The sequence below is a fragment of the Rhinoderma darwinii genome, chromosome 1, assembly GCF_050947455.1.
Source record: "Rhinoderma darwinii isolate aRhiDar2 chromosome 1, aRhiDar2.hap1, whole genome shotgun sequence".
In the NCBI taxonomy this organism is placed as follows: Eukaryota; Metazoa; Chordata; class Amphibia; order Anura; family Rhinodermatidae; genus Rhinoderma; species Rhinoderma darwinii.
Genome location: NC_134687.1, coordinates 391,783,011 through 391,795,955, shown reverse-complemented (window position 1 = coordinate 391,795,955; position 12,945 = coordinate 391,783,011). Strand labels below are relative to the sequence as shown.

Here is a 12,945-nt window from a genome sequence, read left to right as displayed (position 1 = left end):
CCCCGTTCTCCCTATCCATGCCAGCGATCACACATGTATCCCCTATCCTGTGGATAGGGGATGCATGTTATTTGTAGGACACACTATAGGTCGCATTTTTTTTGGGGGGGGGGGGGGCTGTATGGCGTTCCCTACAGGGGGGGGTGCTGTATGGCGTTCCCTGCAGGGGGGGCTGTATGGCGTTCCCTGCAGGGGGGGCTGTATGGCGTTCCCTGCAGGGGGGGCGCTGTATGGCGTTCCCTGCAGGGGGGGGGCTGTATGGCGTTCCCTCCAGGGGGGGCGCTGTATGGTGTTCCCTGCAGGGGGGGCTGTATGGCGTTCCCTGCAGGGGGGGGCTGTATGGCGTTCCCTGCAGGGGGGGCGCTGTATGGCGTTCCCTGCAGGGGGGGGGCGCTGTATGGCGTTCCCTGCAGGGGGGGGCGCTGTATGGCGTTCCCTGCAGGTGGGGGCGCGCTTTATGGCATTCCCTGCAGGCGGGGCGCTGTATGGCGTTCCCTCCAGGGGGGGGTCGCTGTATGGCGTTCCCTGCAGGGGGGGGGGGCGCTGTATGGCGTTCCCTGCAGGGTGGCGCGCTTTATGGCGTTCCCTGCAGGGGGGGGCGCTGTATGGCGTTCCCTGCAGGGGGGGGGGGGGGCGCTGTATGGCGTTCCCTGCAGGGGGGGCGCTGTATGGCGTTCCCTACAGGGGGGGCTGTATGGCGTTCCCTACAGGGGGGGCTGTATGGCATTCTCTACAGTGGGGGCTGTATGGAATTAGCGCCATACAGCCCCCTCTGTAGAGAACGCCATACAGTCCCCCCTGTAGATAACGCCATACAGTCTCCCTGTAGATAACGCCATACAGTCCCCCCTGTAGATTACGCCATACAGTCCCCCCTGTAGATTACGCCATACAGCCCCCCCTGTAGATAACGCCATACAGCCCCCCCTGTAGATAACGCCATACAGCCCCCCCTGTAGATAACGCCATACAGTCCCCCTCTGTAGATAACGCCATACAGTCCCCCTCTGTAGATAACGCCATACAGTCCCCCTCTGTAGATAACGCCATACAGTCCCCCTCTGTAGATAACGCCATACAGTCCCCCTCTGTAGATAACGCCATACAGTCCCCCTCTGTAGATAACGCCATACAGTCCCCCTCTGTAGATAACGCCATACAGTCCCCCTCTGTAGATAACGCCATACAGTCCCCCTCTGTAGATAACGCCATACAGTCCCCCTCTGTAGATAACGCCATACAGTCCCCCTCTGTAGATAACGCCATACAGTCCCCCTCTGTAGATAACGTCATACAGTCCCCCTCTGTAGATAACGCCATACAGTCCCCCTCTGTAGATAACGCCATACAGCCCCCCTCTGTAGATAACGCCATACAGTCCCCCTCTGTAGATAACGCCATACAGTCCCCCTGTAGATAACGCCATACAGTTCCCCTGTAGATAACGCCATACAGTTCCCCTGTAGATAACGCCATACAGTCCCCCTGTAGATAACGCCATACAGTCCCTCTCTGTAGATAACGCCATACAGCCCCACCTCTGTAGATAACGCCATACAGTCTACAGGGGGGGCTGTATGGCGTTATCTACAGAGGGGGCTGTATGGCGTTATCTACAGGGGGCGCTGTATGGCATTAACTACAGGGGGGACTGTATGGCGTTATCTACAGGGGGGCTGTAAAAAAGGCACTATCTACAAGGGGGGGGGTTGTGTGACACCCACGGGAGGGGGGGCCCCAGTCAAAAGTTTGCTATGGGGCCCAGTCTTTCCTAGTTACGCCCCTGGAGGGGCCTATACAATATAAAGCCCCATAAGTCACCCCATTTAAAAAACTTCACCCCTCAAAGTATTCAAAACAGCATCTAGAAAGTTTCTTAACCTGTTAAGCGTTTCACTAGAATTAACGCAAAGCAGAGGTGAAATTTACAAATTTCATTCTTTTTGCAGAAATTCATATTGTAATATAATAAACTTTTCTGTAACACAGAAGGTTTTACCAGTAAAACGCAACTCAATATTTATTGCCCAGATTCTGCAGTTTTTATAAATATCCCACATGTAGCCCAAGTGTGCTACTGGACAGAAGCACAGGCCTCAGAAGCAAAAGAGCACCTAGAGGATTTTGGGGCCTTCTTTTTATTAGAATATATTTTAGGTACCATGTCAGGTTTGAAAAGGTCTTGTGATGCCAAAACAAAGGAAACAACCTAAAAAAGACACCATTTTGGAAACTACACCCATAAGGAATTCATCTAGGGGTGTAGTGAGCATTTTGGCCCCACAGATGTTTCATAATTTTATTAGAATTTGGACGTGAAAATGAAAATTTTTATTTTTTTCCAATAAGATGTAGAATTAGCTTAAAAAAACAACAAAGTCCACAAGGAGTAAAGAATAAAAAGCCCCCTAACATTTGTAAAGCAACTTCTCTGGAGTACGGAAATACCCCATATGTGGGCATAAACTGCTGTTTGGGCACACGGCAGGGCTCAGAACAGAAGGAGCGCCATTTGGCCTTTGGAGTACAGATTTTGCTGGATTGGTTTCTTGGCACCATGTCACGTTTGCAAAGCCCCTAAGGTACCAGTACAGTGGAAACTACCCCAAAGTGACTATATTTACGAAACTACACCCCTTGAGGAATTCATCTAGCATTTTGACCGCACAGGTGTTTCATAGATTTTATTAGAAATGGGCAGTGAAAATAAAAATTCCTTTTTCTTCAATAAGACGTAGCTTTAGCTAAAAAAAAAATCAATTTTCTGAACAAATAAAGGAAAAAAAACAACATTTGTAAAGCAACTTCTCTGGAGTACGGCAATACCCCATCTGTGGTCATAAACTGCTGTTTGGGCACACAGTAGGGCTTTTGGAGTGCAGATTTTGCTGGATTGGTTTCTGGGCGCTATGTCGCATTTGAAAAGCCCCATGTGGGACCAAAACAGTTGAAAACCCCCAGAAGTTACCTCATTTTGGAAACTACATCCCTCAAGGTATTCACCTAGGGCTGCAGTGAGCATGTTAAACCCGCAGGTGTTTTGCAGAAATTGGTGTGCACTCGATGTTGCAGAGTGAAAACTGGATTTTTTCCATAGATATGCCAATATGTGGTGCCCAGCTTGTGCCACCATAACAAGACAGCTCTCTAATTATGATGCTGTTTTTCCCGGTTTTAGAAACACCCTACATGTGGCCCTAATATTTTGCCTGGACTATCGACAGGGCTCAGAAGTGAAAGAGCACCATGCGAAATTGAGGCCTAATTTGGCGATTTACCAAGTATTGGTTCACAATTGCAGAGGCTCAGATGTGAAATAATAAAAGAAACCCCTGAGAAGTGACCCCATTTTGGAAACCACACCCCTCAAGGCATTTATTAAGTGGTATAGTGAGCATTTTCACCCTACAGGTCTTTTCCATAAAAGAATGCTCTGCGGATGGTGCAAAGTAAACATTTCACTTTTTCCCTAGACATGCCATTTCAGTGGCAAATATGTTGTGCCCAGCTTGTGCCACTGGAGACACACACCCCAAAAATTGTTAAAATGGTTTCCCCGTGTATGATGATGCTATATATGTGGAAGTAAACAGCTGTTTGGGCACACTGTAGGATGGGGAAGCCCCATTTTGATTTTGGAGCGTGGATTTTGCTTGGTAGTCGTTTTGAGTATTGCTGGTGATTTCATTTATAATGTGGGGGTACATGTTAGCTGGGCAGAGTACATCAGGGGCATAGTTAGGTGGTATAATAATGGGGTAAGAAAACTAATAAAATAATCCAAAGATGTGTAGTACGCTGTGAAGCAATCCTTTATGCAAAGGCCAGTGTCGCACTGATAAATGATGTCCTTTCTTATCCTCGTTTTGATACACACTCTGCAGTTTGGGGAATTTTGCTGGGAAAGTTTTGTCCTGGTATAATATGGGCACCCTCACTTCCAGCAGATATGTTTGGGCCGTCCCCGTCCTGGTTCCCTAATTTTAGGGCCTTGATATATCGCCCTTGAAACAGCAGAAGTGTTACCCTCGGGCCTGCACAACTGCATATTTTTTCTTTCTTGACTTTTGGGAGCCTTAACTCATTATATTTTTTCATAGACGTAGTGGTATGAGGACTTTTTTTTGCGGGACGAGCTGTAGTTTTTATTGGTACCATTTTGGGGTACATGAGACATTTTTGATCAATTTTTCTCCGTTTTTTTGTATTTTTTTTGGGAGGCAAGATGACCAAAAAACAGCAATACTGGCATAGTTTTTTTAAATTTTTATACAGTGTTCACCATGCGTTATAAATGACGTGCCAACTTTACTCTGTTGCTCAGTACGATTCCGGCGATACCTAATTTATAGAACTTTTTAATGTTTTACAACTTTTTGCACAATAAAATTACTTTTGTGAAAAGAATGTACTTTTTCTGTCGCCAAGTTGTGAGATCCATAAAGTTTGAATTATTTTGTCTACGGAGCTAGTTTTTTGCGAGACAAGCTATAGCGACTTTTTGATCACTTTTTATTCCAATATTTGTAGGGCAAGGATACCAAAAAACAGAAATTCTGGCATTGTTTGTTTAGGTTTTTTTTATACATATTTCACAGTGTGTTGTAAATTACATGTTAATTTTATTCTGCGGGTGAGTATGATTCCGGCCAAATTTACATTGTTTTTTTATGTTTTACAACTTTTTTCACAATAAAATTACTTTTTTGTAAAAAGAATGTATTTATTTCTGTTGCCATGTTCTGAGAGCCATCCGTTTATGATTTTTTTTCGTAGACTGAGCTGTATGAGGGCTTGTTTTTTACGAGTTGGTTTTGTAGTTTTTATTGGTACCATTTTTGTATAGATGCGACTTTTTTATCACTTTTTATTCCAATTTTTGGAAGGCAAAGTGACCAAAAAACAGCAATTCCGGCATCGTTTTTTTTTGGGTTTTTTTGAAATAATGATTTACATAATATTTTTATAGTTCTGGCCGTTACGGATGTGGCAATACCAATTATGTATAGTTTATTCCTTTCCAATAATAAAGGACTTGATAAGAGTAAAAGGTTCGATTTATTTTATTTTTTTTACTTAATGTTTTTTGTTTACTTTTTTTTCAATTTTAGTTATTTTTTAGTCCCACTAGGGGACTTGAAGGTCCAACTACCCTTGTAGTGCAATGCATTAGAACTGACAGTCTTACACTGACATCAAGCCTATTAGGCTCCACCTGATTTTAAAAATGAAACGCCAGTCTTAATAAATTCCCTCCTATGCGCACAGATAAGGCTCTGTATGTATATCCCCCATAATTCCCTGGACTCTATGGGAGGGGGCTATACATCACTTCCTGGAAAAATTTCTTTGATTTCTTACTAAATCTATGTATTTTAAGGTTTGCTACCAGCTTTCTATGTCTTTTATCTGACACGCTTGATCTTGCTTGATCTTCTTGCACAATTAGGTTTGGCATTGCCGGAAGTGTGAACGTAACTGGGGATGAAGTGAAGAAATTGGATGTCCTATCTAATGATCTTGTGATTAATATGCTTAGATCCTCTTATTCCACTTGTGCTATGGTTTCTGAGGAAAACAAGGAAATCATCATTACACCAAAAGATATGAGGGTCAGTAATCCTAGTACAGAATTGTGTAAACAAGTTTATTGTGATATGAAAGAACGATTTCTAGCAGAAGCTTCTTAAAAAATATAATATTTGTAAAATTGGGCTCAGAGACAGAACATGCCTATTTTTTCATAGCATTCACTGTCAAAATTTGATCGTAAATCTAGTGGCTTAGCGTAGCAAGATCGCAGATTCTCTGCGACAACTTCATTCTATTTACTAAGTGCAGCTCCGTATCACGCATGCCCGTATTCACAACAAAGACCAACTACAAATAAAGGCCACTACACTGTGTGGAAGATTATGATGAGTGTTGTGTTGCATTCATTCTTTTGAGAAGGGACATCAGGGAGATTCTAAAAAATGGCATATAAAGCAGTGTGCACATTTTTTGGCTGTATCCCTGCCCATTTATATAGGACATAACACCAAGCAAATGTAAAATGCCGGAACTATCGGGCGCCACTAAAATGAGAAGGACTGGAGTAAATCCTAGAAAGGATGATTTAATGAACGTACAACGTGTTTCAAGGTCGATCCGACCTTTTCCTCAGGTACATACAAATGTTCACAAACACCACAACCGCACAGTGACAGAAGTGATATAAATTATTTAACCAACAGTGAAAAACACATTATTAAAACTAATTGGATAAAAAGTATTAAATCAAAGAGATATTGTCCACAAAACAGCAGGTGTGATGATATTATAATATGCAATATAATATATACATACAAATGTAATTGAAAACCTGTTTAAATTGAAAATTTATTTAAATTTATTAGTGTGTTGCCACCTCTGAAATGGATAAAAGAAAAAAGGGAGGAAAGAGAGGGAGGGGAGAAAGAAGGAAAGAGGAACGAGAAGATGGGGAGGAGAGAGGCTAAAGGGGCAAAACCTAAGATAAATGAAAAACCAACCAGCGAGGCAAACAAAAGGGGTGCCCCTAATCAATATAGAAACAATACAAGAATATGACCCCTGGTAGTTGGCGGGCACAATATACAATTACAAAAGAGAAGGTTGCCTGCAAGCAACCAAGCCCAATTTCCCAACTACCAAAAATAAAATAAATAAATAACCTTTATTCAGCTACGTATAGCTAGACAGACCACAAAAAATGGATTAAAATGACCACTACCTAGTGGCCGGACATAAGCATATGTTCCCTGTGTTACCAGGCATATGTAGTAATTGACATAGGAGCACTAGTATCTTCCCTAGCCAGTTAAATTGTTAGAGTAACTAATGTATGACAGTAAGTCCGGTCAGCGGTAGGTGTTTAAAATCTTAGCAGCCCCCCTGACATGTTTCGCTACTAAGTAGCGTCCTCAGGGGAGTTATTTACTTATCGAGAATTTCACAAGAAAAACAATGGTGTGCTTGGTTTTAACGTTACTTTATTCTTTCATGAGTTATTTACAAGTTTCTGACCACTTATAAAATGTGTTCAAAGTGCTGCCCATTGTGTTGGATTGTCAATGCAACCCTCTTCTCCCACTCTTCACACACTGATAGCAACACTGCAGAAGAAATGCTAGCACAGGCTTCCAGTATCCGTAGTTTCAGTTGCTGCACATCTCGTATCTTCACAGCATAGACAATTGCCTTCAGATGACCCCAAAGATAAAAGTCTAAGGGGGTCAGATCGGGAGGCATTTCTTCTGCGGTGTTGCTATCAGTGTGTGAAGAGTGGGAGAAGAGGGTTGCATTGACAATCCAACACAATGGGCAGCACTTTGAACACATTTTATAAGTGGTCAGAAACTTGTAAATAACTCATGAAAGAATAAAGTAACGTTAAAACCAAGCACACCATTGTTTTTCTTGTGAAATTCTCGATAAGTTTGATGTGTCACATGACCCTCTTCCCATTGAAAAAACTAAAGTTGGATACAAAATGGCCGACTTCAAAATGGCCGCCATGGTCAACACCCAGCTTGAAAAGTTTCCCCCCTCCCATATACTAATGTGCCACAAACAGGAAGTTAATATCCCTAACCATTCCCATTTTATTTAGGTGTATCCATATAAATGGCCCACCCTGTAGATCTCATGGTCTGCCACTGGTTGTTAAAAGTGGAGATAAATCTAATCTTATTATTGCCCATATCCTTCTTTTTGGTTCCTGAGGGATGTAGCAGGTATTTGTGTTCAGTTATTTTTGCACGTCTATACCCCTGTTTGATACACTTCCGGCTATAACCCCTCTCTGTTGTCAGGAGCGGGGCAATGGCTGTATTGCACAGCTACAGCCCCACTCTAACGGCGGAGATCAGAGAAACCTCTGACCTCCGCCGCTATTCCCCATTCAAGGGGATTCCCTGTGACGCGATTGAGGGGCATACCATATATGGGCAGACAGTCCATGGTCCATTGAAGGACCCCAGGGCTGTCTGACCATATTAACTGTTGTTAGGGCATAATTAGGTATGTCCTAACAACTGCCTGTGTACTATCAGTACATATAGATATATGCCAGTACATTAAAGCTTAAAAATAAAGTAATGTTAATTAAAAAAAGTAAAAAAAATACACACCCATTTTTTACAATAAACATTAAAATAATAGTCTCAATACATAAAATATACACACGTTTGGTATCGTCGTGACCGTAATAACCTGCACAACAAATTTATAGCGTCCTTTATAATGTGAACTGTTAAAAAAAACACAAAAAAACAACTGCTTTCTCTTACTTATTAATGTGAGGCACGAGGTGTTATGAATTTTGAACCTCCATGTGCCTCACATTAATTGTAGTTAAACCATGTACCTCACACACTAACTCAATGTTGTCCATTATGACTGTGAGAAACACGATGGGGTTAATCACTATTAATGTGAGGCACATGGAGGTTCAAACTCAACCACACCATGTGCCTCAAATCATTATTATTGTTGGCAAGTATTGTTTTGGTATCGAGAATCGTAATACTACACAAAGTATCGGTATCAACGTCCAAATTCTGGTATCGTGACAACCCAAATGTAATGTACGATCCTCAATTATATCCGCGTCCTTAGGAAGCGGATACAATGGAAAGCGCCGATGAAACAAGGGAACCATTAGTTCCCTTCATCATTCTGCGCTTTCTTGTGGCGCAGGCGGCGCGATGCTGCCGTCGCTCCGCTGGAGCAGGCCTGATTAGAAAAGACCAGGCCAGCGTCAACAGAAACTTTATTGCTGAGCCCCGCCAATGCTAGTAACTCCTAGTTCAGGGACTCCTTTGTATCTGAACTAGTTTTATAGTGGCATACGCACCCGAGATGCGCATCTCGGGTGATCCTGCACCACTTACAAGGCTCCGAAACTAAGCAGTGACCGCTCTAAGCTGTCATTGGTTAGTTTACATCATGTGGTGGCTGGTTACCTAAGTTCGTTGTCCTACTTTAAAAGTAGGCCAATGGACTGAGGTAACTTGGAACCACGTGATGTAAATGAACAAATGACAGCTTAGAGCTTAGTTTACTGTCACAGACCCAGGAAGAAAAGTAGAATAATGGTTTTGCTTTTTTAATTAGTGTTACTAAAGTTTTTGTTTTTTTTGTTTTTTTTCACAGGTCTGGTCGTTGGACTATGTCGGATTCGAGGACTACTTTGATGACGTCCTTTGTATTTTCAATAATTTGGTTAACGAGGGTTGTGTGGGGCTAATACTAACCCCCATTATTACCCCGGTACCCCCCGCCACCAGGGGTGCCAAGAAGAGCCGAGTACGATCCAGCACCCAACCATCTGAAGTTGGGATGGCTGCAGGCTAATATTGTTAGGCTGGGAAAGCCCAAAAACAATGGGCCTTCCTACCCTGGTAATGCCAGGCTTTATTGTATCTGTCTGGTTATGAAAAATAAGGGGGACCCCACGTCCTTTTTTTCTTTTTTTTTTATAGATAAATAATTTAAAAAAACATGGGGTCCCCCCCCCATTTTTCATAACCAGCTAGATACAACACAGCTGCAGCAGGCTAGCATTACCAGGGTGAGAAAGGCCATTGTTTTTTATCTATCCCATGCTAATAATACCAGCCTGTGGCCACCCCAGTGCCCGACCATCACTTCAGATGGCCGGGTACTGGATTGTACCCGGTTCTTCCTCGCACCCTTGGTGGCGGTGTGTACCGGGGTACTAATGGGGGGTTAGTGTTAGCCTCTTCACGGCTAACACTAAGCCCTGCCTTCGTAACGGACGCGGTCTATCAGACTGCCACCATTACCAAGGCAGTAGTAATGAAGTAAAAAAAAAACGCCAACACAGAAAAAATATTTGATTGAAATAAAACCCCCCACACAACCCTCGATAACCATTTTATTGAAAATAAAAGCACTGTCATCAAAGTAGTCCTCGACTACCAAACCTGTAAAAAAAAACACACAAGAAAACACCACATTAGTAACACTAATAAGTAAAAAAGCAAAACCTTAATTATACTTACCTTCCTGGGTCTGTGAAAGTGCTCTAAACTGTCATTGGTTAGTTTACATCACATGGTCCCAGGTTACCTCAATTCATTGGCCTACATTTAAGGCTATGTTCACATTGAGTTTTTTGCACTCCGATTTTCGCTGCGGTTTTGAGCGCCGCGGGCATAAGACGCAGGAATATACACTTTCTCTGCCTCCCATTGATGTCAATGGGAGGTCAGAGGCGTAAACGCCCGAAGATAGGGCATATCCCTTCTTTCTCCCGCGAGCCGGTTTTACCGCTCACGGGAAAAAGACGCTTCTGCCTCCCATTGAAATCAATGGGAGGCATTTTCGGCCCGTTTTTGACGAGTTTTGCCGCGCGGTTTCCGCGTCAAAATACTAGTCAAAAAACTCTGTTTGAACATAGCCTAATAGTAGGACAATAGTAGCTTCTGGGTTTCCCTTTTTTTTTCGTGGTAGTATTCTGTTTCACAGTAGGTATTGTAAATTTGTTGTAACACGATGGAAGATCACTCAATTTTTCAGTTTTTGGACTTGGAAGTAAATGAGTTATCAATACGACATTGGCATTGTGTGGTCGGGAGTCTAAAAAAGCAAGGGAAGAGCCCACAGAAGGAAAAGAGTTGGCCAGGCTCAAACTATCTGATTGGGTTATAGAGTTGTTGGGGCTAAGAAGTAGTTCTTCTCCTGTGGAATCGTTTTTGGCGCTGGTAAATTTATATAGGGCACGCCCCAAACTATGACATTTTATTTACAGATGTGACATATGACCCCCTTCATCGCAACTTAAAATAAATACCCCCCAAAAAGGGGGTGAGGTCACAGTGGCCCGACAAATGTATTTGCGCCAGAAAACTGGCTTTAATTATTAAATTGCAACGGAAATCTACTCCAGCTCCGCACCTTGCCCCCCCCCCCCTCAGTCTCTTCCTTCTTGCCTTCAAACAATTAAAACATTTAAAAAAAATAAACTATGCTCACCTCATCGTTTCTTTTCTCCCACATCATGATGCGGCTCGTACAACGTACTGAAACCTGCCATTGTCAGGACGCTGCACTGATGACGTTGAGTGCTTCTCTGCATATAAGACACTGATGCTGCTCAGCATCGGGACCTTTTATGAGCCGCAGCATGCAGAGGGAACCCAGAGGGGAGGAGCGGTTAGTGAGTATAATTTATTTTATTTTATGTCCTGTGGGGGAGTAGATCTGTTGCATCTTACTCCAGCAAAGCAGATCACTAAGGGCACGGGCAGACGTGGCGGATTTCCTCCGCAGCTGTCCGCATCAATGCCGCACCTAATCCGGGTTGTGGATTACGGCTGTGGATCTGCCCAAAATGTGCAGTAAATTGATGCGGACTAGCTGCTGCGGACTGCAGAAAAAGTGCTTCCCTTCTCTCTATCAGTGCAGGATAGAGAGAAGGGACAGCACTTTCCCTAGTGAAAGTAAACGAATTTCATACTTACCGGCCGTTGTCTTGGTGACGCGTCCCTCTTTCGGCATCCAGCCCTACCTCCCTGGATGACGCGGCAGTCCATGTGACCGCTGCAGCCTGTGATTGGCTGCAGCTGTCACTTAGACTGAAACGTCATCCTGGGAAGCTGGACTGGAGACAGAAGCAGGGAGTTCTCGGTAAGTATGAACTTCTATTTTTTGACAGGTTGCTGTATATTGGGATCGGTAGTCACTGTCCAGGGGGCAGAAACAGTTACTGCCGATCGCGTAACTCTTTCAGCACCCTGGACAGTGACTATTTACTGACGTCTCCTAGCAACGCTCCCGTAATTCCGGGAGCCCCACTGACTTCCTCAGTCTGGCTGTAGACCTAGAAATACATAGGTCCAGTCAGAATGAAGAAATGTCATGTTAAAAAAGCAAGACGCATCCGCAGCACACATAACATGTGCATGACAGCTGCGGACTTCATTGCGGAATTTAGAATCTCCATTGAAGTCAATGGAGAAATTCTGCCATGAGTCCGCCACTGCTCCGCAACAGACAGAGCATGCTGCGGACACCAAATTCCGCTCCGCAGCCTATGCTCCGCAGCGGAATTTTACGCATCGTCTAAACGAACACTTCTAAATTTAAGTGGAAGTCAATGGAGAAATGGCTCCGCTGCGGATTAACGCTGCGGAGTGTCCGCAGCGGAATTCAAGTGAAATTCCGCCACGTGTGAACCCAGCCAAAGATTGGCGTTTTAAAAGGCCAGTCTTTTTAAATCTGCCCCTATATGTCAGAATAAAAAAAACACAAAGCTTGAGGAACAGTTAAAATGTACAGGTGTGTAAAACAGTGAAAAAAGCACTCTAGCCATGAGGCTGGATTCACACCATTTTGCTGAATTTTTCTTGGCGTTTTAATGGTGCTTTTTAATAATTTTTGGGTTGTTTTTTTTGTTTTAGAGTGGCCAGCTGTTACTTTACAGTCTATGGTAAAATATAAAATACACTACATACAACTGCGTTTTATTTTGTGATATCTTTGAGGCAATATCGTGGTCAGTGGCGTTTTTTCCAAATGCAGTATGTTCTGGGTATTGCGGTTTTTTTCAGGCGTTTTTCCCGTAGGCTTCTCTATAGGACTTAAAAAATGCCAGAAAAAAAAAGCATATACAAAATAAAAAGTGCCACTAAAACACCTTAAAAAACGCATGTTACATTTGAATAAAGCTAGCATTTTTAGAAGCATTTTTTGATGTAGTTCAAATGGCAAGAAAAATTCTGTGTGTGACGGAGGCCTTAACCCCTTAACGCTATGTGACGTAATAGTCAGTGACAGGCGTCGTCCTGTTAATGCAAACTGACGGACTATTACGACAGAGCGTTAACAGGGTACTGTGTCTGCAGACGCCATTTTAAAGCCATGATAGCTTAACGCTATCATTGCTTCAAGGCCAGC

At 43.3% G+C, this 12,945-nt stretch overlaps 1 protein-coding gene across 1 annotated transcript in view; it reads left to right on the top strand.

Moving 5' to 3' along the window:
• Positions 1-12,945, top strand: part of LOC142742525 (fructose-1,6-bisphosphatase isozyme 2) — a 68,433-nt gene that overhangs the window by 14,529 nt on the left and 40,959 nt on the right. The window contains exon 2 of the mRNA XM_075852360.1: positions 5,450-5,612. Coding sequence (XP_075708475.1) covers positions 5,450-5,612 — 163 coding nt within the window. The remainder of the gene's footprint in view (positions 1-5,449; positions 5,613-12,945) is intronic.